This window comes from Ranitomeya imitator, chromosome 5, assembly GCF_032444005.1.
Source record: "Ranitomeya imitator isolate aRanImi1 chromosome 5, aRanImi1.pri, whole genome shotgun sequence".
In the NCBI taxonomy this organism is placed as follows: domain Eukaryota; kingdom Metazoa; phylum Chordata; class Amphibia; order Anura; family Dendrobatidae; genus Ranitomeya; species Ranitomeya imitator.
The window spans coordinates 64,776,508-64,802,116 of record NC_091286.1 but is presented as its reverse complement, the minus strand read 5'-3'; the positions used below and the strand labels follow the sequence as shown (position 1 = coordinate 64,802,116).

The 25,609-nt window shown below is 42.6% G+C and overlaps 1 protein-coding gene across 5 annotated transcripts in view; it reads right to left on the bottom strand.

Moving 5' to 3' along the window:
• Nucleotides 1-25,609, bottom strand: part of KIF16B (kinesin family member 16B) — a 414,534-nt gene that overhangs the window by 238,656 nt on the left and 150,269 nt on the right. For all 5 annotated transcript variants that reach the window (XM_069768754.1, XM_069768753.1, XM_069768750.1 and 2 more), the window contains exons 13-15: nt 22,737-22,856; nt 9,260-9,311; nt 7,867-8,004 (exon numbers count right to left, since the gene is read on the bottom strand). In XM_069768754.1, the coding sequence (XP_069624855.1) occupies nt 7,867-8,004; nt 9,260-9,311; nt 22,737-22,856 (310 nt within the window). The remainder of the gene's footprint in view (nt 1-7,866; nt 8,005-9,259; nt 9,312-22,736; nt 22,857-25,609) is intronic.

The following is a 25,609-nucleotide window of genomic DNA, read 5'->3' as shown; positions in this document are numbered from 1 at the left end:
GTTACCGGAGCGCGGTATAACGCACTCCGGTTACGCAGCTATTAACCCTGTATGACCAACTATTTACTATTGATGCTGCGAATGCAGCATCAATAGTAAAAGGATTGAATGTTAAAAATAATAATAATTAAAAAAAAAAAAGGTTATTCTCACCCTCTGACGTGGCGCCCTGTCCTCAGCAGTGCAAGCGGCAGGTTCCGATTCCAAAGAGGCTATGCGAGAAGGACCTTCCATGACGTCACGGTCATATGACCGCGACGTCATCACAGGTCCTGCTCTCATACCAACCCTGGGACCGGAAGCTGCCGCGTGCACCGCACACAGGCGACAGGGCTACAAGGGGCCCTTGGAGGGTGAGTATATGTTTCTTTTTCATTTTTTAACCTGTTACATACGTGGCTGGGCAATATACTACGTAGGTGGGCAATATACTACGTAGGTGGGCAATATACTACGTGGACATGCATATTCTAGAATACCCAATGCGTTAGAATCGGGCCACCATCTAGTATACTATAATACACTCCTCAGTCCTCCATATAGTATTATACACTCCTCATAGTCCTCCATATATTAAAATACACTGCTCAGTCCTACATATGGTACAATACCCTCCGCATAGTGCTCCATATAGTATAATGCACCGCCATCGTCATTCATGTCGTACAATTCACTTCCCATAGTATAATGCACCTCATAGTTCTTCATATAGTATAATGTATTCCCCATAGTCCTCGATACAGTATAATGCAGGTACTCTACAGAGTATGAAGCAGCCACCCCACAGAGTATATTGCAGCCCCTGCATACAATATAATGTAACCCCCATAGAATATAATGCAGCTCCCCTCATAGTATAATGCAGCCCCTCCTTACAGGGGCAGTGAGAAAGACACAGTCAAACGGTGACTAGAGGGCAGGGGAAAGGACACAAGGGGCTAGGGGAGACAGGCACAAGGGTGACAGGGGCTAGGGAGCAAGGAAGAGAGGCACAAGGGGACTAGTGGGCAAGGGAGACTGACACAAGGGGACACACGGGGACAAGGGACACAAGCACAAGGGGGCAAGGGAGACAGGCACAAGGGGATACAGGGACTAGTGGGCAAGGGAGACTGACAAGGGGACACACGGGGACAAGGGACCCAAGCACAAGGGGACAAGGGCGACAGGCACAAGGGGACTCATTGAGACAAGGAGGAAGGGGAGAAGGGCACAAAGGGACAGGAACTAGGGAGCAAGGCACAAGAGGACACAAGGGGACTTAGTTATAGTGGAGAAGACAAAATTAAGATCCCAGGGGGGGGGGGAAACACCTTGAGATAGGATCGGTCTGGATCTACTTGCAGCCTTGATAAATTTAGCTATCCAGTGATTCCCAGCCAAGTCATAATTGTACAGGGCTCCTAGTGCCGCAACTTGAACTTTTAAAGGTACTTGTGGCCAACCCCTGTTTTAGGCCCTTCTGTAAAAATTCTAATATGTCCGTGAGTGGAACCTCACCACCCCAAAAAGCGACTGACATACATTTTTTCCAGATTCTACTGTATGTTCTGGTAGTTTCAGGATTTCTACTTTGTTGGAGGGTGGCAATTAAGTTTGGGGAGAACCCCCTATTGCTCAAAAGTGACCTTTCAAGCTCCATGCTGTCAATTGTAAGTTTTTTACTTGCAGATGGATCACAGGACCTTGGGAAAAAAGGTCCAGAAGGATTCAAGGGTCTGAGATGGACAGCATCCTCAGCCATGAAAACCATGGCCAGAAGGGGGCTATCAAGATTACCTTTGCCCCGTCCTCCCGAATCTTCCGTCGGTCTGCTAGAATCAGGGCCATAGGCGGGAAGGCGTATGCTAAGTGGTAATCTTAAGGTATCATGAGGGCATCTAGAGCAACCGGGTTCCCCAGGGGATCTATTGAACAGAAGGTGTCGACTTTCTCGTTTTTGCTGTTTGCGAACAGGTCTATGGCTGAATAACCCCATGCTTTTACAATTTGATCGAATACCGATTGGTTCAATTCCCACTCGCCCTGTCTTTGCTGGGTTCGGCTCAGGAAATCCGCTGTTTGATTTTCTGACCCCTTTATGTGTAGTGCTGACAGAGAATTCAAGCTGATTGTCCGAGAATAATCTCACATGGTGGGACTGGAGAGAGCCCAAAAAGTGTAACAGGGTGAACTTTACAGCTAGGAGCTCCTTCATATTTGAGGATACAGATCTTAATTCCCCTTTCCAAACTCCTTGGGCTAATTGGCCGTTTAGGTGAGCCCCCCACCCCCTGGGACTTGCGTCTGTAGACAAGATTTGAGAAATTGGCAATGTCCAGGGAACACCCTGAATTAAGTTGTCTGTTCGTCCACCATTGCAGCGAGAGGACTGTTTCTGATATATTTAACCGCCCTTCTAAATTCCCTCTTAGGGAATTTTCTGCTCCCAATATTTCCCACTGCAATTTTCTGGAATGAACCTGAGCCCACTGGACAGCCGGGATACATGAAGTCATTGTGTCTTGGAGCGACATAGCCTTCCGCAGAGTAGTAGAAGGGAAGGCTATCGCTCGAGATGCCAGTTCTGCTATATTTTAATACTTCCGATCCAGGAGGTGGCATTCCTGATAGTACGTGTCCTTTAGGTCTTCCACTGTCAGAAAACCGGAAGGAAACAGCATTTTTACTGCTGATTTTATTAACTCCAATTTGAAGGACTCTACATGTAAAAAATTATTCAGTTTTTTTAGGTTTATAATTGTCCGGAAAGTCCAGTCCAGTTTCCTCCTTAAGAAAAAAGCAAATGTTTTTACTCTCCTCTTTTCCTGACGGGGGACCTCTTGGAGAACATTCTTTTCCACTAGGCCCAGAATTTCCTGTTGAAGTGCCAGCTGTTCTTCCTTTGATGGTCACTATGAGGGATGGGGGAGGGAGTAAAGGAACCTTCGCTTTAGTCCTGATTTTATTATGCCTAGAATCCACGTGCTGCTGGATATATCTTCCCAGGCCGGGAGAAAGATAACCTTCCCCCCACCCGGGGAACACCCTAATCGGGATTGTCTTTTGGAGGTATTGGGCTTATTAAACACAAACCCCTTGCTTTTGTTCTTTTTATCTAAAATATCGTCCAGGGTGGGCCCGAACAGGATCTCACCTTCGCAGGGGATATAACACAATTTCGATTTAGTTTGAAGATCCCCCGGCCAAGTCTTAAGCCACAAGGTCCGCCTAGCTGCATTTGAGAAAGAAGCTGACGTAGAGGCTAGTCTGACAGAATCTGGAAATGAGTCCCTCAATTACAGCGTTCTCAGTAATGCAATGCGCGCCCAACTCCATCGAGACCTCGCGTATGCGCAATACTGGATTTCCCAGTAAGCCATAGCGTTCACATCTCCCGCACGTGCACCCTCATTCTGCAGCTCCGGAAACTGCAGCCATGAGGAACGCCACACATGCACCGGGAGAGATGGTCTTTGTTCCTTCTTCCGCCACCTCTCCCCGCACACATATTTAATCCCTTGCTGATTTTGTAAGTTTGCCCACTGAGAAAGACATGGTCAATTTTAAGGGTAGGTTAATTTTAACACTGAGAGGTAGGATATGAAAAATAAAATCCTGAAAATCACATTGTATAAATTACCGTATATACTTGAGTATAAGCCGACCCGAGTATAAGCCGACCCCCCTAATTTTGCCACAAAAAACTGGGAAAACTTGACTCGAGTATAAGCCTAGGGTGGAAAATGCAGCAGCAACTGATTAATTTCAAAAATAAAAATAGATACCAATAAAAGTAAAATTAATTGAGTCATCAGTAGGTTAAGTGTTTTTGAATATCCACATTGAATCAGGAGCCACATATAATGTTCCATACAGTTCATGATGGCCCCATAAGATGCTCCATATTAAAATATGCCCCATATAATGCTGCACAAATGCCGATTATGGCCCCATAAGATGCTCCATAGACACATTTGCCCCGTATAATGCTCCACAAATGTGGATTGTGGCACCATAAGATGCTCCATAGAGAAATTTGCCCCATATCATGCTGCACATGGCCCCATAAGATGCTCCATACAGATATTTGCCCCATATAATGCTGCACATGGCCCCATAAGATGCTCCATACAGATATTTGCCCCATATCATGCTGCACATGGCCCCATAAGATGCTCCATACAGATATATGCCCCATATAATGCTGCACATGGCCCCATAAGATGCTCCATACAGACATTTGCCCCCTATGCTGTGATAAAAAAAAAAAAAAAAAAAATCACACTCACATCTCAGGCCCCTGGCACTTGCTATATTCATCTGCTCCCCGTCCCACCAGTGACTGCCGCTGTGTCTTCCCGTCCTCTGCACTGACGTTCAGGCAGAGGGCGGCGTGCACACTAGTCGTGTCATCTCTGCAGTGACGCGCAGGTCAGAGGGCGTGGACGCGGAAGATGCAGCGGCGCAGATTGTGGAACAGGGAGCAGGTGAATATCGCGCACTGCTCTGCCATACTCACCTGCTCCTGGCACGGTCCCTGCACGTCTGTTCCCCGGCACCTTCTTCCTGTAGTGAGCGGTCACATGGTACTGCTCATTACAGTAATGAATATACGTCTCCACCCCTATGGGAGTGGGGTCCATATTCATTACTGTAATGAGCGGTACCATGTGAACGCTCACTACAGGAAGAAGCTGCCGACACCGGGGAACAGACGTGCAGGGACCGCGCCAGGAGCAGGTGAGTATTAATACACAGCTCCGCTCCCCCTCCTCTGCCGACCCCTGAGTATGACTCGAGTATAAGCCGAGAGAGTTACTTTCAGCCCAAAAAAGTGGGCTGAAAATCTTGGCTTATACTCAAGTATATATGGTATATAAATTTAATTTGCATTTTGCATTGAGAAATAAATATTTGTTTCCTCTGGCAAACAAGACTTAATACTTGGTGGCTAAACCCTTATTGGCAAGCACAGAAGTCAGACTTTTTGTAGCTGAGGATGAGGTTTGCGCATATGTCAGGAGGAATTTTGGTTCACTCTTCTTTGCAGATCATCACCAAGTCATTAAGATTTTGAGGCTGTCGCTTGACAACTCGGAGCTTCATCTCCCTCCAAAGACAGCGAGTTGAGATAATGCCAAAGAGCTCACTTTTGTCTCATCTGACCACAGCACCTTCTTCCCAATCAATCACAGAATCATCAAGGTGTTCATTGGCCAACTTCGGGTCTGCACATGTGACTTCTTAAGCAGGGGGATCTTGGCTTATACTCAAGTATATATGGTATATAAATTTAATTTGCATTTTGCATTGAGAAATAAATATTTGTTTCCTCTGGCAAACAAGACTTAATACTTGGTGGCTAAACCCTTATTGGCAAGCACAGAAGTCAGACTTTTTGTAGCTGAGGATGAGGTTTGCGCATATGTCAGGAGGAATTTTGGTTCACTCTTCTTTGCAGATCATCACCAAGTCATTAAGATTTTGAGGCTGTCGCTTGACAACTCGGAGCTTCATCTCCCTCCATAAGTTTTCTATGGGATTAAGGTCTGGAGACTGGCTAGGCCACGCCATGACCTTAATATGCTTCTTTTTGAGCCACTCCTTTGTTGCCTTGGCTGTATAATTTAGGTAATTGTTTTGCTGGAAGACCCAGCCATGACCCATGTTTAATATCCTGGCGGAGGTTCTCACTCAAGATTTTACGGTATATGGCACCACCCATTCTCCCATTGATGCGGTAAAGTAGTCATGTGCCTTTAGCAGAGAAACACCCCCAAAACATAATGTTTCCACCTCCATGCTTGACAGTGGGGACAGTGTTCTTTGGGTCATAGACAGCATTTCTCTTCCTCCAAAGACAGCGAGTTGAGATAATGCCAAAGAGCTCACTTTTGTCTCATCTGACCACAGCACCTTCTTCCCAATCAATCACAGAATCATCAAGGTGTTCATTGGCCAACTTCGGGTCTGCACATGTGACTTCTTAAGCAGGGGGACCTTGCGGGGACTTCAGGATTTTAAATCTTTACGGCGTAATGTGTTACCAATGGTTTTCTTGGTGACTGTGGTCCCAGCTCCCTTGAGATCATTAACAAGTCCCCCCCGCCCCCCTGAAGCACGAGAATCCCATTAAATGAAAACTGCAAATAAAAGATTAAACAACACCCACAAGACAGATTTCATCAACTAAGGTATCATTTTAATTAGTATAACAGCGCTAACCTGACACTAAGTTACTGAGCGCAATCCTGCTGACAGGTTCACTTTAAAGGGAATCTGTTACCAGGTTTCTGACATCTGCAACTGAGAGCAGCATAATGTAGTGACTAAGGAACGGATTCCATCGATGTGTTACTTACTGGGCTGCTTGATGTAGTTTTCTTAAAATTATGATTTTATCAGCAAGTGATTACCACTAGAAGACTAGTAAACATGCTGTAGTACAACCTCGCCCTCACCACCGATTGCCAGTTTTCTGTCTATGCACAGTATACACAGAAATCTATCAGTGGTGTGGGCGAGGTTATACATAGTTCAGCTTTCCAAGAACTGCAAGATCAAAACGGCAGCACCCAGTAAAGTGAGTAATACATCATTGGGATCAGGATCTCTGCCTCCACATTATGCTGCTTTCAGTGCTGCAAAAATCTAGCGACAGATTCCCTTTAAGTAAAACTGTACTTATAACTAAGGAGATTTACATATACTATAGTAAATAGCTTGGGTATACAATACTTTGGCTATAACAAAGTTATAAATCTAAATGTGCATCTTCCCAGCACAGACACGCAGTATGCACATCGTCCGTAGACTGAGCAGCGGCTACAAAAGGCTCTGACAACAACAAGTACAGTATAAGTCACTGGAGCATGAATAATGAAAACTACAGAGAAGTCAAGTATAGTCGGGGCTGCAGCTTACTGCAGTGTGTGTCATTAACAGCCAACCTGATGGGTAAAACCTTGTCACCTGCAGAACGGATGCGACACATTACAAAGTAGAACATCCATTACACCGGTGACATTTTCTATTCCAGATGCATTATAATAAAAGCCTGAAAATTCACTTTTTCCTCTCTATTATAATAAAATAGAAGCTTCAGACAAACATCTCACAGCGCAGCGAGTCGTATCAAGTTGTAAACATTGAGAAGACTGTTCCAGGCTGCAAGAAAACACCAACTTCCCTAACAAATGTATGTTGCAGGTTTACTACCGGCCGTCACGTAACAAACTCGAGTCGCTCCAAAGCTCTCAGCCTGGATTCCAGATCTAATAACATGTAGAAAAGTGTACCGTCATAATATTACTGCAGGCAATAAACGGATTGGGGCACTAGTCAATAAAACTTTTTTTTTTATTTTCTACAGCTAAAATTCATACAAAGTATTAGATATAAAGCAATTGTGGTATATTATGTAATCACTATAGTCAGAATTCAGTTTAATAATGAAAAAAAACTATGGGAAAGAAAATGTCACATGGTCACAAGTCAGCACATACAGTACACAATAGACAGAAAATAACTTATTGTATTAATAAAAAAAAATAATGTTTACAATGTTATATCAAAGTATCGGTCACACGGCTACTGAAATGCCCTGCACATGGGGTAAGTGACACAGCGAATCAGGAGAACTATGCCACATTTCTAACTGGAGGCATTTGCTAATATTATTACACCTACTATATATCGGGATAGGATCTTGGAGATGGGAATACCCCTTTAAGTATAGACTGCTAGCAACTTAAAACAAACAAACACCCCGTCTCATGTTTCACCCGAAGTTCTAACCACAAGGACAGCAGTATGTAGAATGGATATTCTTCAACTAAATGTTTATGTATATGATTAAGTGTTCCGAATAAACCTACATCTTACCTTGGTTGAGCGGAGCTGCCTCAAGGATCTGTATTCCATTCACCGAGCACTGGGCTCCATTCAGGGGTATTAAGGTTACTCTGCCATTAAGATTTTCAAAGATACAATGTTCACTTTCCAGATCGAGACCGTGCAGAACTGTAACGTGGACAAATGGTATCAATTTTAACATTAAGTATCCAAAAAGTATCTCTTACAGATTAAAGGCTATGGACACCTTTGGGGCATTTTTTCTTCTCTTACATGCCTTGATTTCTGGCTAAAATATTTTTTTTCAATTGGGCTTCATGAAAGAAATTTCACAGTTTGCCTTTTATGCAAAAGTGAGCTAATTTTGAAGGGGAAGTTTACATATACAGTTGTGCTCAAAAGCTTACATACCCCGGCATAATTTTTGCTTTCTTGGCCTTTTTTCAGAGAATATGAAGGATAACACCAAAACTTTTTCTCCATTCATGGTTGGGTGAAGCCATTTATTGTCAAACTACTGTGTTCTCTTTTTAAATCATAATGATAACCCAAAACTTCCAAATGACCCTGATCAGAAGTTCACATACCCCATTTCTTAATACTGTGTATTGCCCCCTCTAACATCAATGACAGCTTGAAGTCTTTTGTGGTAGTTGTGGATGAGGTTCTTTATTCTCAGAGGGTAAAGCTGCCCACTCTTCTTGGCAAAAAGCCTCCAGTTCCTGTAAATTCCTGGTATGTCCAGCATGAACTGCGTGCTTGAGATCTCCCCAGAGTGGCTCAATGATATTGAGGTCAAGAGACTGAGATGGCCACTCCAGAACCTTCACTTTGTTCTGCGGTAGCCAATGACAGGTTGACATGGCTTTGTGTTTTGGATTGTTGTCATGTTGGATCGTAAAAGTTTTGGTGTTATCATTCATATTCTCTGAAAAAATCCAAGAACACAAAAATTCTGCTGGGGTATGTGAACTTTTGAGCACAACTGTATATATATATTAAAGTTAAGTTTTAGTGATGAGCGAATGTGCTTGGATAAGGTGTTATCTGAGCATGCTCAGGAGCAAACAGAATGACTTCGGCGGGCTCAAATAATATGTTTGAGTTCTCGCAGCTGCATGTCTCGGGGCTGTTCGACAGCCGCAACACATGCAGGGATTACCTAACAAATAGGCAAAGACACTAGGTTAGAGAAGAATGTTCGTTCGCTCATCACTATTAATTTTGCTACTATTTTCTATCTCTTCTTCAGATACATGATTATAGCACTGGTGGCAGCCGCAGAGCACTCTACTTAGCAAAACAAGATCTCGGACCGCTCTACAACTGTTCAGACCTGCTCTTAATAGCTGCACTATTGCTCTTTGTGCTACATGCTTTTAATTAAAAGTAGACAATAGAATACATGATCACTTCAGATTACCAATGTCTTGCTCTGATTCGGCATCCTCTCGTCCAACATACGTGCGTCCCTCCTAAAAGAAATAAAGTATTCATTTCGGATAAATAATTAACATTTATTGATGACACTCGCAAGCTACAATGTTTGTACAATGACGCATCTTAAAAATCTTGGTATCTTTCTATCCACAAATATGTAAATTATTCACAATAAAAACTGCAAACATTATTATACAGATCAATTAGACCTGGTGTATTTCCACTTAGAAGCTGCCACTATGTTAAATATGGAATAAAAAAAACAAAAAAAAACAAAACACCACCTCAGGCAAAAACTACAAAGCCATCCAGAAAAACATTTAAAAAAAAAAAAAAACCCATGTCACCAACTTTTTCCTGATGTATCCTCTGCTTAAAACAAACAAAAATAAAAATATGGAGGTAACCTGGCATCTAAAAAGGAAACGCCGTGTGCATATACCCTCACTATAAAAATTTGAGGCTGTATAATCATTCTTGAAACATTTCCAGACGGATATTAAAATGAGCTTTTTGTGAGTCAAGAGCTGAAATCACAAAAATGCTCATTTTAATAAAATGCAAGAAAACTCTCAATAAGGATTATGCAGACATGCCAAGGTGAATTTTTATAAAGCGGACGCCAAGCTCATTGGGTCCAAAAGATCTATGTAATGTGAGCAAATTTCATAGTGGTAGACGATTTCAAATTTGGGATATTTAAGATACTGTAAGTAGCCCCATGACTGTACTACGGTTCAGTGGAGGTAACAAACAGTAATACAGCAACTACTAATATACATTCTGAAATCTAATTGGACTCTTTGCGCTTCAGATATAGCTGGAGGCACTGGGAGGTTTTAGCTCAGACTCCGAGGAGTAGAAAGCGGCATGTTAAAGCAGTGACTCGCGGGAGCTGTGGCGGCACCATACACAGGTACATTGAAAGTCAAATGAAAGTCCAGAACTGTAGACATCCCGTGGGTATAATGCCTGAAAGCGCATTTATCACCATCGGCTAATATATCCTAAAAAAATTGTTTAAACTATATTAAGTTCCAGGGAAGGGGTTAAAATTTTTTGGTCAAATGTGTTGAGGATATGATATTTGTAGAAACAAATATACAAGTAGTACAAGTTCTCCTCCTGCACTTGTTATTGGCGCCTTTCCCACAGCCTGACCAATTCTACTGTTCATGAAACGGCTGCTGGTGGAGGAACAAGTGACCAGATAAGTCCATCAGTCTCCTCCAATTGAAGAGTTGCTTTTAATTTGGAGAAGGCCAATGGACAGGTCTGGTCACAAGCTTCTTCAAAAGCAGCCCCTTTTTAATAGACTGTCCTGTACAGTCTGTGAGGAAGGCGGCAATAACAAGTGCAGGAGAAGAACCTGGGATCTCATAAATTTGTTCTCTTCAGAAAGCAGAAGTAGAAAGCAGCACTCACCGCTGATGAATCCAATATTAATTCATCAAGCATTGTCAAAAGAATAAGTACAAAGACATGAAGCATACACTTTTTTTTGCTGAGGATCGGGTGAAGCATTGCACACAGCTGTTTCCACGCGTCTCTCTTTTTCATCTTATGACCATGCATGAAGAATAAATATTACATTTGTCAGTGGTGAGTGCCGTTTTCTATATCATATAAAGTGTCTAACAATAATAGAAGGTCATCATAGTGGCCTTCACCTCAGACCCCAATTGCAATCTTATTTTCAGTATTTTGTGTCTCTCATCAGCCTCTCCTTGCTTTCATGGTACCTTGTTTTTGCTATTAACTTTTACGTTTTATTTTTATTGTGCATCTCAAGAAGACATTTATTGTGCATGTATACTTGTCTGTTTTTTATTAAATCAGAGTAACACTTCTATATAAGAGCACACAGAAAAAGCCTAATATATCACATATTGGGAAATAAACCGGTGTTCCAAAAAATATTCCCTCTATCTTACACTTTCTACATTTGTCTGAAGAGAATCTGCGTCTAACAGCAAGTGATACATCATTGAGAATGGAGTTCGTGTCAGCATTTCCTTATTAAATTGCATATATGTTAGCAAATGCCACAAAATTATGTAGTGAACACATTTAATAAATTATAAAAGTGGCCAACCCTTTTAAAGAAGGTGAGCGTTATATAATGCTTCAATCTGAAAACATTTCAATTTACATTTTTTGTTTCCGACCAGGTAAAATGTGTAGTGTGGTGCTATGTTCAAGTCACGGGGGGAAACAAAGAGGAAGGAGCTCCCGGGACAGATCTCCCTTTAGGAGGAGAAAGACGCGCCGGGGAGGCAAGAGGAGGTCAGCTGACACAAGAACGCAAGAGGAAATACGTATCGTGGAGACAGAGGAGATGATGGAACTCCACAGTCAGCATGTGGTCAATCTTACTGACCACACACTCAATGCTGCCCACCTCTCGCTTCTGGCAAAAGGATTGAATTTTTGTATACCTAATGACTTTGATGTGACAGAGTTCAAGATCGATCTTTTTAAATCAGTCCGTAAAATACATCTATACAAACATTTTCTTCATAGTCCGACAGTGCAGAATCCAGCCATTACTGAACAACCATGCAATATAGGACCCTTGGGGTTTATGGCAGGGACAGGCTTACATACACTGGCGGATACTCATAGTGAGGCTGCATTGCTGTTGAACCTTACGGATGACGAATTGCATACCCCATCGTATCATCCAGCCTCCATAACATCGTTTAAAGGAGGCGTCACGTCCAAATATATGCCTCCAGTTTCTCCTGGGAACATTATAGATTTGTTTGAAACGCAAGTAATAAGAGATGTAGAAGCGTTAGTCTATCCCAGAGCCCCTATGAACATATCAACAGAAGAAAATAACGCCTTAAAAGAAATCAGAGATTGGAAAGACACTATTGTCCGACCCGCGGATAAGGGAGGGAAGACAGTACTGATCCCAAGAGATGTTTATATCAAAGAGGCATATAGGCAATTAAGTGATGAGAGTACCTATAAGAGACTGCCGAGTGACCCTACTGAAAAGTATAAAAAAGAATTGAGGACATTGTTAAGAATGGCTGTTGAGACTAATGTTCTCTCCTCGAATAGAGCTGAAAAACTGCTGCCGGAGCTCCCCATTAAACCACACTGGTACCATGTCTCTAAAATTCACAAGGCCCTTATAGACGCACCCGCGCAAATTTCATCATACATTAAGGATACTGGTGCGTTTCTAAGACATATTCGCCAATTCAATTGGCAACCTAGTTTTAAGATCGCGTCAGTAGATGTTACAAATCTATACACACATATTCCACAAAGACAAGGAGTAAAATCTATACGCCTAATCCTGGAAACTACACAAGAAGAGAGCCAGGTTATTAACTTTATTTGCGATAGCCTTCAATTTATCCTGACGCACAATGCTTTTACTTTTTTGGACCTCTGGTACCTTCAGATAGTTGGCACTGCCATGGGGACTCCGGCAGCTTGTACGTTCGCAAATCTCTTTCTAGGTCACTTTGAAGAAGTACACATGTATTCACTTAATCTTTTTTTGAAACACATCAGTATTTACGCTATGTCGACGACATGTTCCTTGTGTGGGACGGATCGGAAGAGGAGTTCCAACACTTTACCTCCTATTTGAATAACAATGCGATGGGTATGTCATTTACATCCACCTTTGGAGGTTTACATCTAGATTTTTTAGATGTAGCAATTGATATAGTGGATGGGATAATTCATACGTCCGTATATCGTAAACCAGTGTCCACCAATGCACTCATGCACTTTAACAGCTATCACCCAAGTCACACCAAGCGGTCACTACCGTATGGCCAACTAGTGAGAACTAGAAGGACTAATAACACGCAAGAAGGCTTCGATATACAAACACGAGATTTAGAGGAGCATCTGAAATATAGAGGTTACCCTGATCAGGTGTGGCAGGAGGCACGAAAGAAAATGAGTAATAGAGCCACAGTAACAACTAATACTAGCAATCCCGTAGACAAAAGATTTACTTTTTGTTTTAAATATGGCCCCATGGACCAACATATTAGAGCAGCCATTAGGAACAATTGGCATCTGTTAAATAGGGACAGTGAACTAGCAGAAGTAGTAGCTAGAGGTCCTTTGATCTCAAATAGAAGAAGCACTAGAATAAGAGACTTAATAGTGCAAAATTGTATCACCCCTATCAAAACTAATAGTTGGCTAGAACGAGGAGTCCCATTGGGGAATTACCGGTGCGGACATTCCAAGTATTGCAGGCATCATGTCACAGATAGAATTTTACACATCGGACCGGTTGAACACAAAGTCATGCAGTTCATCACCTGCAAAACTAAGTATGTAGTTTATGTGATATACTGTCCATGCGGACGCTTTTACATAGGTAAGACCATTCGATGCCTTTCGGTGCGATTTAGAGAACACTACAGATCCATCACTACAGAGAAAGGCGCACCTAGACTTATTACACATATAAAGGAGGTGCATAAGGGGAATGCAGATGTAATGACATTCACTGGGATAGAACAGGTTAAAATACCCAAAAGAGGTGGCGATCATCATAACGTACTATTGAGACGTGAGGCGACATGGATCATGCAGATGGGTGCCATGGGCCCCGCCGGTCTTAATAAGATCGACATGTCAATATTTTTATGATCCGGTATTTTTCCGGTATTTTTCCCTCCTCATTTAAGCATGCCATCATACATCCATTACTTAAAAAACCATCCCTCGATCAAAACTGTGCCGCTAATTATAGACCTGTCTCTAATCTTCCCTTCATCTCTAAACTCCTCGAACGCCTGGTCCACTCCCGTCTTACCCGCTATCTCTCAGATAACTCTCTTCTCGACCCTCTTCAATCTGGCTTCCGCTCTTTACACTCTACTGAAACTGCCCTCATTAAAGTCTCTAATGACCTACTAACAGCTAAATCTAATGGTCACTACTCCATGCTAATTCTCTTGGATCTCTCTGCAGCATTCGACACTGTGGATCATCAGCTCCTCCTCACTATGCTCCGCTCCATCGGCCTCAAGGACACCGTTCTCTCCTGGTTCTCCTCCTATCTCTCTGACCGATCCTTCACTGTATGTTTTGCTGGTTCCTCCTCCTCTCACCTTCCCCTTACTGTTGGGGTTCCTCAAGGATCAGTCCTAGGCCCCCTACTCTTCTCGTTGTATACTGCCCCTATTGGACAAACAATCAGTAGATTTGGTTTCCAGTACCATCTCTATGCTGACGACACCCAATTATACACTTCTGCTCCCGATATCACACCGACCTTTTTAGAAAACACCAGTGATTGTCTTACCGCTGTCTCTAACATCATGTCCTCCCTCTATCTGAAACTAAACCTGTCAAAAACTGAACTCCTCGTGTTCTCTCCCTCTACTAACCTACCTTTGCCTGACATTGCCATCTCCGTGTGCGGTTCCACCATTACTCCAAAGCAACATGCCCGCTGCCTTGGGGTCATCCTTGATTCTGACCTTTCATTCACCCCCTACATCCGATCACTGGCTCGCTCTTCTTACCTGCATCTCAAAAACATTTCTAGAATTCGCCCTTTTCTTAATTTCGACTCTGCAAAAACTCTGACTGTTTCACTTATTCATTCTCGTCTGGACTATTGTAACTCTCTACTAATCGGTCTCCCTCTTGCAAAACTCTCCCCGCTCCAATCTGTCCTGAATGCTGCAGCAAGGATCATATTCCTCACCAACCGTTACACCGATGCCTCTACCCTGTGCCAGTCATTACACTGGCTACCCATCCACTCCAGAATCCAGTACAAAACTACTACCCTCATCCACAAAGCACTCCATGGCTCAGCACCACCCTACATCTCCTCCCTGGTATCAGTCTACCACCCTACCCGTGCCCTCCGCTCCGCTAATGACCTCAGGTTAGCATCCTCAATAATCAGAACCTCCCACTCCCGTCTCCAAGACTTTACACGTGCTGCGCCGATTCTTTGGAATGCACTACCTAGGTTAATACGATTAATCCCCAATCCCCACAGTTTTAAGCGTGCCCTAAAAACTCATTTGTTCAGACTGGCCTACCGCCTCAATGCATTAACCTAACGATCCCTGTGTGGCCTATTTATAATAAAAAAAAAAAAAGGTTCCTCGCATCATGTTCTCATACACTTTATGCAGTATTAGCCCTCTGTGTCTGTACTGCTACATACTTAGGCAGGTAACTGGTTCATGCAGCTTTACATGAACACCTGAGCCTTACACTATAGCTGGTCCGAATAACTAAAGCAATTGTTACCATCCACCTCTCGTGTCTCCCCTTTTCCCCATAGTTTGTAAGCTTGCGAGCAGGGCCCTCACTCCTCCTGGTATCTGTTTTGAACTGTATTTCTGTTATGCTGTAATGTCTATTGTCTGTACAAGTCCCCTCTATAATTTGTAAAGCGCTGCGGAATATGTTGGCGCTATATAAATAAAATTATTATTATTATTATTATTATTATTATGATCAGCATCTCACCCCCACGATACACGGTGCATCTAATGTTTTACCTGTATGATTTATGATATTCTGCGTAGGAATAACATATTCTATTATAGATCTGTTATATTGCAGAGTCGGATGAAAAAGTAAAAAGTAATAAGTATGTATAAATATTAATAGCCATCACTTAGATAGTACAATGTTGACTAATTTGGTATTGAATTGTAAGCCTAATGTTGTTGTTCGATATATGCCTTAGATGCAGTTGAGTTGTCAGTTTATGTTTAAACTGTAACGTTTATGTAAACTTGTCTGCTATTGTTACCATTGGTTTTATTCATTTTAATTGAAGTTTGTACCGTGGGGGGGCAGAGTGAGCCTGTAGGGAGGGGCACTGATGGTGCACACTACTTCAGGCGTCACGTCCGATCCCTCACTAAACCCGTTGAAGCGCCAGACCGGCGCGAAACGGCCGTCGTTCTGCTCCCGCATTCTCATGCACAGACACCCCCGTGCCGTGAAGATTTTTAATCAATAAAGATACCTGCTTAAGAAGATCGGTGAGTGCTCCCAAGTTCTTGTTCTCATATCTTTTAAAGAAGGTGAGCGTTATATAATGCTTCAATCTGAAAACATTTCAATTTACATTTTTTTGTTTCCGACCAGGTAAAATGTGTAGTGTGGTGCTATGTTCGAGTCAGGGGGGGGGGAAACAAAGAGGAAGCTAATAAATGGAAAATAATTTAAATGTAAAATATTAATAACTGAGCTGCAGGGTTCCTACAAAACTCTCGGAGACTAGAGGAAGTATTATTGAATACATAGGAGATCAAGTTTAAAAGAAATCTGTCAGTAAAAAGAAACCAGTGATATTGAAATAGACAACCTTAAGCTATGTACAGTACTGCTGGAAAGGGAGCTTCATTCGGCACACATTTGCAAAATAAGGTTTTTTTTCCCTTGATTCCCCTGCAGCAATACATTGCTATAGCCGAGCGGCTGCATCTTCCAGATTCTCCCTCCACTAACAAAGAGCTGGGAGAGTTCTGATCATTAAGATCGCACCTCAAGCAATATACGCCGGAACGTAAGCAGCCTCAGATAAGGATGCACATTGTTATGTATAATGCTGGGGAAAAAAAAAAATCTCATCTATATTAATACATTCCATTTTCTTACTCCTTATTCATTACACATTTCAAGTATTAGGACACAATTTATATTTTAATAATCGCAAAATATATTGAAGAATTGCATGGAAGTGCAAAGAAATTTGCTATTCTTAATTTATAGATCGCTACTGATTTATTGATCTGGATTTCTGCCAGCTGAGAAATGTTCTGTTTATAAGCAACCATTTTAGCTGCTCTCCCTTATCGACGCAGGGCATTAAGGAACTTTCTGGGCAATGTTTTGGAGATGTGGGCAATTCTAGAAAATGCTTCACTGCTGGGAGTTTCCAGACGTTTGCATTCTGCAAATTATTAAGTTTACTGTCTGCCCTAAATATACCGTAAGAGAATATGTAAAAATCGCTTAAACTCAAAACACAGATTTAACGACCTGAATGCCCAAAACCCAAGAATGTCTTACAATGTTATAGAAAGTATTCCCTTCATAAAATAGGCAGATTTTAATATTTTCTCTGGGGCTCAGTCACATGGAAAAGAATTGATTGCGCCTCCGCAGAGATCAGATTTTATATGGAGGTGCATAAAAAAATTCTTACCGATTCTATTAAAAAAAATATATATATATTTATTGTGACATGCCCCAATGGACTCTGTATATGTAGTCCCATTCTCCACAGAAATACTGCATGCTTTGTGCAAAAGAATCTTTGGTAAAAGGGAAATCCTAAATTCATATGAATTAGTCACAAGAAGACTGTAGAGAGTCCCCTCAAAAACTGAAAGTGCAGCGGTCATTTCAGGTAACTTTAAAATAAGCTGCAGTTTTCCGTTTTCAGGTTCTGATTCTAATTTTCATTTCCGTCTGAATGAATAACTACTATGGTGTCACTCATACACTCTAAATAGTGAAAGGGATTCCAGCTCTTCATTCTCTGTACGACACAGAAAGAAGCAGTAGAACAGATATTATATTGCAGTACTGAGCTGTGTGGCTGCGAAATCAGCGCTTAAAGGGAACCTGTCACAAACCCCCCCTCCCCGCTGACGTTTTTAACTTAAAGAGCCACCTTGTGCAGCACTAATGCTGCATTCTGTCAAGGTGGCTCTTATTTGGGGTCCCTTCCAACGCTGCCATATTCGTTTTTTTAATTTGCCCACCATACCTATATAGTCTGTCCGGTGGTGGTGTGTAGCACATGCCGCTGCAGTGGTGGCTGTAGGTCCCATTCTTGGCCGCGTCTCTCGCACCCTAGCAACAATTACCTTGTTGCCGGGCTGCATGACGCGTCCAGTCCGATCCTCCACGTCACTTCCTGTTGCGGCGCTTCTCCGCATCGCGTTACTAAGGACGCCGTTTTCAACCCTGTGCGATCCAGCTGGCGATCCAGCTGAGGCTGGATCTTGGTGCTCATATGCAGAATTGATTACTGGTTTCGGGTTGTGCAGTTGGTTATTTCCGGGCATAATGTATCTATCTGTTGGATGGGTGTATGAGACACACCCCTGTTTGTGATTGGCCACTTGTAGTATAAGAACCTACCTCTTTCCTACTGGCGCCACCCCCTGACGAAGGCAGCGTGCCAAAACGCGCGTTGGGGTGGGCATCTGTCCAGGAGACCAGGAGTTCTTGACAATTTAAGTGTAAGTGAATGTTCTAATATTACTCTTTAGTATCACAGAACTTATGATATTGATTGTATATGCCAGCTCCTGGTCAATTAACACATAATGTGGAAATACTGACACCTGGTGGTGTAGTGTGTGCACTGTCACTTTATTAGCACTAACACAGCTAATGGTTTTGAAACTTTGTGACCCTCTCACCTGATCTTTTTGTGCTTTTTTTTTTTTTTTTGCATTTTTTGCACTTGTTGCACTTTACATGGTTGCATGTATATGTATATATATATATATATATATATATATATATATATATATATATATATATATATATATATATATATTTTTTTTTTTTTTTTTACACATTTATAATCATCCAGTTCAGCCTATATTCCATCATAATAAATCCCCAGATCTACGTCCTTCTACAGAACCTAATAATTGTATGATACAATATTGTTCAGCTCCAGGAAGACATCCAGGCCTCTCTTGAACCCCTCGACTGAGTTCGCCATCACCACCTCCTCAGGCAAGCAATTCCAGATTCTCACTGCCCTAACAGTAAAGAATCCTCTTCTATGTTGGTGGAAAAACCTTCTCTCCTCCAGACGCAAAGAATGCAATTCATTGAACATAATTTTATGTACCGTATTTTTATATAACCTTTGATTGATTTTTCTGTTTTTTACCTGAGATATCAATAAAGCAAATTTTAATTCTGAACTGTCAATCGGTTTTTCTTCATGGTTTTTTTGGTTGTTAATTGCAGAGTGTCCATTTGGTTCACAGCAGCACTCATTTATATTGAGGATACTCTACACTGATTGATAAAAATACTTTAATAATATTTTCCTCTTTAGGTGCCTCTGTGTGTTGTCCCCTCTTTTCTGGTTTCTTAGTCTGTACGGGGGGGGGGGGGGGGCATGTTTTTTCTCCCTGGACACAAACGCCTCCCAGCCATCACTCGGCCCTTTAGTGCGCCGCCTCCTGTGATTTCATTAACGTTCCCGGCGCTTGCGCTGTAAGTTCCTTTTTTGGGCATGCGCAGTTTGCGCTGCACTTTGAATCACATCGCATAATGGTAACTCCGGGGACGTTATTGAAGGCACAGGAGGCGGCGCCCGGAGGGGCCGAGTGATGGCTGGGAGGCGTTTGTGTCCAGGGAGAAAAGACATGCCCCCACGGACAGACTACAGGTATGGCAGGCAAATTAAAAAAAAAACAAATATTGCATCGTTGGAAGGGACCCCAAATAAAAGAGCCACCTTGACAGAATGCAGCATTAGTGCTGCACAAGGTGGCTCTTAGTGAAAAACGCTGGGGGGGTGACAGATTCCCTTTAAAGGGAACCTGTCACCCCGAAAATCGCGGGTGAGGTAAGCCCACCGGCATCAGGGGCTTATCTACAGCATTCTGTAATGCTGTAGATAAGCCCCCGATGTTACCTAAAAGAGGAGAAAAAGATGTTATACTCACCCAGGGGCGGTCCCGCTGCTGGTCAGGTCAGATGGGTGTCTCCGGTCCACTGCGGTGCCTCCCATCTTCATTACAAGACGTCCTCTTCTGATCTTCAGCCACGGCTCCGGCGCAGGCGTACTTTGCTCTGCCCTGTTGAGGGCAGACAAAGTACTGCAGTGCGCAGGCGCCGGGCCTCTGACCTTTCCGGCGCCTGCGCACTGCAGTACTATCCTCTGCCCTCAAGAGGGCAGAGCAAAGTACGCCTGCGCCGGAGCCGTGGCTGAAGATCAGAAGAGGACGTCTTGTAATGAAGATGGGAGGCACCGCAGTGGACCGGAGACACCCATCTGACCTGACCAGCAGCGGGACCGCCCCTGGGTGAGTATAATATAACGTCTTTCTCCTCTTTCAGGTAACATCGGGGGCTTATCTACAGCATTACAGAATGCTGTAGATAAGCCCCTGATGCCGGTGGGCTTACCTCACCCGCGATTTTCGGGGTGACAGGTTCCCTTTAAAGTGGTATTCTCACGCTATGAATGAAATTAGTATAGTCAGACAGCATCAAAATAAGCAAGTTTACAGTTCACTTACTTTTTCTATCTGCTGTCATTTTCCTGCTGTTAGAGCTTTCATCTTAGAGTACAGCTTGCTGCCAAGAAATGTGGCCTCCATAGCCTGAGTGGGTATGCAAGGTAGCTACACTCCAGCTACTGCTAACCAGCTCACTTAACTCTATAGAGCAATGTGCCCCATCTCTAGTCCTCAAGAGCCACAAACCAATCACATTTTCAGGATTTCCTTAGTATTGCACAGGTGATGGAATTATCAAATGGGCAAAATTAAGAAAATCCTGAAAACATGACCTGTGTGTGACTCTTGAGGACTGGAGTTGGGGGAACACTGCTATAGAGTTAGCAGCTCCTGACCAATTATCTGTCCTGCAAAATCAAAAGCCCTAAAGGCCCCTTCACATTAAGCGACGCTGCAGCGATACCGACAACGATCCGGATCGCTGCAGCGTCGCTGTTTGGTCGCTGGAGAGCTGTCACACAGACCGCTCTCCAGTGACCAACGATGCCGGTAACCAGGGTAAACATCGGGTAACTAAGCGCAGGGCCGCGCTTAGTAACCCGATGTTTACCCTGGTTACCATGCTAAAAGTAAAAAAAAACAAACACTACATACTTACCTACCGCTGTCTGTCCTCCAGCGCTGCACTCTGCTTCTCTGCTCTCCTCCTGTACTGGCTGTGAGCCGGAAAGCAGAGCGGTGACGTCACCGCTCTGCTTTCCGGCTCACAGCCAGTACAGGAGGAGTGCAGAGCGCAGCGCTGGAGGACAGACGGCTGTAGGTAAGTATGTAGTGTTTGTTTTTTTTTACTTTTAGCATGGTAACCAGGGTAAACATCGGGTTACTAAGCGCGGCCCTGGGCTTAGTTACCCGATGTTTACCCTGGTTACCAGTGAAGACATCGCTGGATCGGTGTCACACACGCCGATCCAGCGATGTCAGCAGGTGTCCAGCGACGAAATAAAGTTCTGGACTTTCCTCAGCGACCAACGATCTCCCAGCAGGGGCCTGATCGTTGGTCGCTGTCACACATAGCGATTTCATTAACGATATCGTTGCTACGTCACAAATAGCAACGATATCGTTAACAATATCGTTATGTGTGAAGGTACCTTAAGCCTCCACTATCAGAACTTTCCAGAGCAGTTATTCTAATCACTGTTCTCACTTTCCCAAGCCATTGGATTATTATTTATTTATTTGGCATGTTCAAAGGCCCAGTTATCACTATATGTAAGAATAGTAAAAACAAAGTTTAGAATAAGCAATAACAGACTGTTCTTGTGTCAGTTACTTAGTAAAAGCTCAGCAGGACAAAGCTACTAAAGCAGAACGGTCACTAAAAAAGGAGGGCCAACCCTACCTACCTCCCCCCACCAGAAACAAGGAAGTTTCAGAATAAGTGTTCAGTGTTCAGAATAAGTTAAGAGAAAGTTTTTTTTCCCCCCAAGGTGCAGTATAGTCTGCCCATGTCTACCTAGTCTATTGCTGTGCTGTTGCTTCTCTCGGTCATGCAATAGACTTTAATAGGAGATATGGTCGGAAACCTCAGTGAAGTGGCGGTCCATCTTGCTTTTTGTCAAGACTAAATTTGATCTGTCTTTTCAAAGTGGATGTTAAGTTCAGGAGGCAGGGAGGATAAGAAGGAGTGGCTCATAAGTGAAGGAAAAAAAAAGCACAATGTCTTGATAATATGTATTACAAAGATTGTTATTTTTGCTTTACTTATGTAAGGTTTATTGAAATTAGAATAAAATTACTGAAATTAAACTGTCAACTACATAGGTGGCCTCTTTTTTAGACTTGGTTATGTAGCAGGCCTTTCATTTGGTTAGGGTCTCCTACATCAATGTGAATCTGTATGTATACACACTTTTCGATATGAAACTGTAAACCGTAAAGGACATCAAGGAGTCTCAGGAAAAAAGGGATAATATCCCGGAAGAGTTTGCCTATTTCTCGGAATCAATGGCAGCCTTCTGAAATCTCCAGGTAAGCCTGCGAGCCTACAAATGGTCTGAGTCAAAGTTTCTTCAGCTAATAACATGTTAAAAGTAGTATTAAAACAAAATGTGACTTTGCATCTGTGGAGCCAAAATGAAGAAAAATTCCATTTGCTGACATTTATTGTGCATGGCATTTAGATTAAAGTGAGATCAGCTGGTGTGCAATGCAAAAAGATTAAAAAGACGACAGCTTAGCAAGAAAGAGCACAGCAATTCTTACCTTCAAGTGATACAATATAATGCCGGTGCTCAGAAGATCATCATCAATGCCAATGAGATGAGGCAGCTCGGAATCCAAAACTACTCCAATCCCTTCTTTACGAAGAGCGAGAGTTTGCTCCTGTGTTGAAATGAAAACATCAGGTTAATCTCACGGGAGAGGACATTGGTTGACCAAAAATTAAAATTACATTTGGGTCAAAGTAGCAGGTAATACCTTTCATTCGATTTGAAAAATAATATTTGTTTACTGGCAAACCGGAGGCGAGGTTTTTAGAGTTTGTAAATGGATAATAAAAGACAGTGCCTGCACATAATGTAGATGTAGCCTTGCCATCTGACGAGGGCAGGGAAAGTAATAAAACATCAACACAGAACGAGCTGTTCTCTATTGTCAGCTTGACAGACATATCTGGTCTACTCCTGTGACTCTTTACAAAATGGAATTATGGAGAAAGAACACAGGTCAGTCAGCTTCAAATGAAACAGATGGAAAGTTTAACACTAATGTGTCTACTGGACGGCATTTGCATCTTTAATGGCATCAATATCTGTGGAAAGCGGCAATTGTCACAACTCTTCATTTAAGGGTCACATTTTTTATATTTCAAAGCAGGCAGCCTTAAAGGGTGGCTGTACTTTTAAGTAACTTTTCAGAATAAGTTATCTGTGTACATAACACTACTTCTGGTCATTATAAGACGTGCATCCCGCATTTTCACATCTTTCCCCCCTCTGCAGACTTTTTCATCTTAATTTGCAATTGACGCTAAGCTGATGGGAGGAAACTATCTGATAGGATTTCTCACATACGGATCACAGGACGCAGAGCTATTTCTGGTCTTCATTCCTTTTTAGCACAGGCATAAACAGCATTATCTTGGATAAAATTATTCAGCAGTACTAAGCTGTGTGGATTTGAATCAAGCTCCAGAGTGAGGTTAAACACTTGCTTAAATGCTCAGAAGGAGCTTTCTGCGTTGAACCCTGTACATTTTCAAATTATACGGCTCACTCCAACAGAGGAAGAAGTAGCTCATAAGCATATAATGAAGCAGATTTCTCTGCCTCTATATTACAAAATTTCTTACATACGCATGTCCTATTGATTTACGGAAATTTTGCTGAAAATACAGTTCACATTTGAGGGGTTTCCAGATAGTAATTTTTTTTTTTACCAAAGTTTCAGAATAAGTTAAATAAAAACAAACAAAAAACAAACCCCCATAAAAGCAACAATACCCACCTCCCCGATTCCCCATTTCTCCAGTCCTAATACTGCAGGGCTGGCGGAACCACTAAGCAGTGGTCCTGGAATAGACGTGTCACATGTGTGCACAGTTTCATCAGGACTAAGCTGCAGTACAGCACACCACCAATTAGCAGGGTGGCATTGCACGTGGAGAAATGTTGCAATACTTTTCTAATCTTATTCAAGTCACACCGGCTGCAGTTTATTTTGAAAAAACAAAAACAAACAAACTGCGCTCCCGAAGTCTATTGTTGATAATGCTACAGTGGGTCACTGAGCTCAGCAGCTTCAACTCATGAAGTCAACTTGGGCAGAAGCACTGAGCTCAGTTATGGGCTGCAGTGCTGTTGATGTGACGTTCACTTTGCAGTCATTAACGGACACCGTGAGTTGCGGTGGAGACTGCCGTGAGTTGCGGTGGAAACTGCGCCGAACTTGGGGAGGGAGAAGTAAAGCACAGTTTGCTTGTTTTAGTTAATGGCAGAAGAGTATGAGTTTTCTAAAACTGGAAAAGTAATTTTTTTTAAAGACCATAACCTTTTTTTATATAGGCCCGAGGTCCATGAGAATTTTGAAGGCCTGGACATACCATAGAAACATTGGAAATGGGCAGATGCCATGTCCATTTTTTTCCAACAACACGGATGACACAGGCCAAAACAAGTCTATACTTTGCAATGTTAAACACGTACAGCACACGGATGGCATCAGTTTTCTGCTAAAAAAAAAAAAAAAACCTCAGTGTGAACATATCAATCTGAAATTAGTGGGCCAGTTCCTAGTTCCACCACAGCTGCCATTATTGCTTCCTCAGGGGTTGTCAATAGTCTTTACAAGACTCCTGAATACTCTCGGTAGTGAAATATGTATAGTTTTATATGTGTAACCAGCAGTAATTTAACATCTGTCCTGATGGCTGCAGGTCTCACCAAGGTGTGAATATGTATTATCCTGAGAAAGTGGTCTCCTGTCTTCACTCTCGCCAGGGGGCCTCCTAAGAACCAGGAAGGAGAGGAAGCGCTTCACACCTTCAGCTCTTTTGAAGAGAGATGTCAATTACAGCCTGACACACTCTATCCATGAGAACCTTTAGGCAAACAGTGTTTAGAGGAAAATAATATATTCATTGGGGGAGTGGCCGAGGCCCAATCAAAAACAAGCAATTATAATATTAAGATGAGAGGCTGGTCTAGAATTTTGACCTCCAGAGTAACTCTATAAATTAGGCTTGTATATGTACAAAGTTGTTCACAGATTGAGGGGCAGCCTAGCTGATGTGATCCAGTCCATATTCACCCCCCCCCCCCCCCGCTCCAGGAGCAGAAGCAGACTACAACTTAGCCATTTCTGTAAGATTTCTCCTGTTTATTTTATAACTGTTTTGCATCTGTATGCCTTTATTACCATATTTTTATATTCTATTTGTAAGCACTGTACCTTTTGTATTAAAGCATAAAACTTTAAATAAGTTGAACCATGTATGTTCTAAAGCAGGGGTCCCCAACTCCAGTCCTCAAGGCCCACCAACATGTCATATTTTCAGGGTTTCTTTAGTCTTGCCTAGGTAATAATTGCATCACCTGTGCAATGCAAAGGAAATCCTGAAAACATGACCTGTTGGT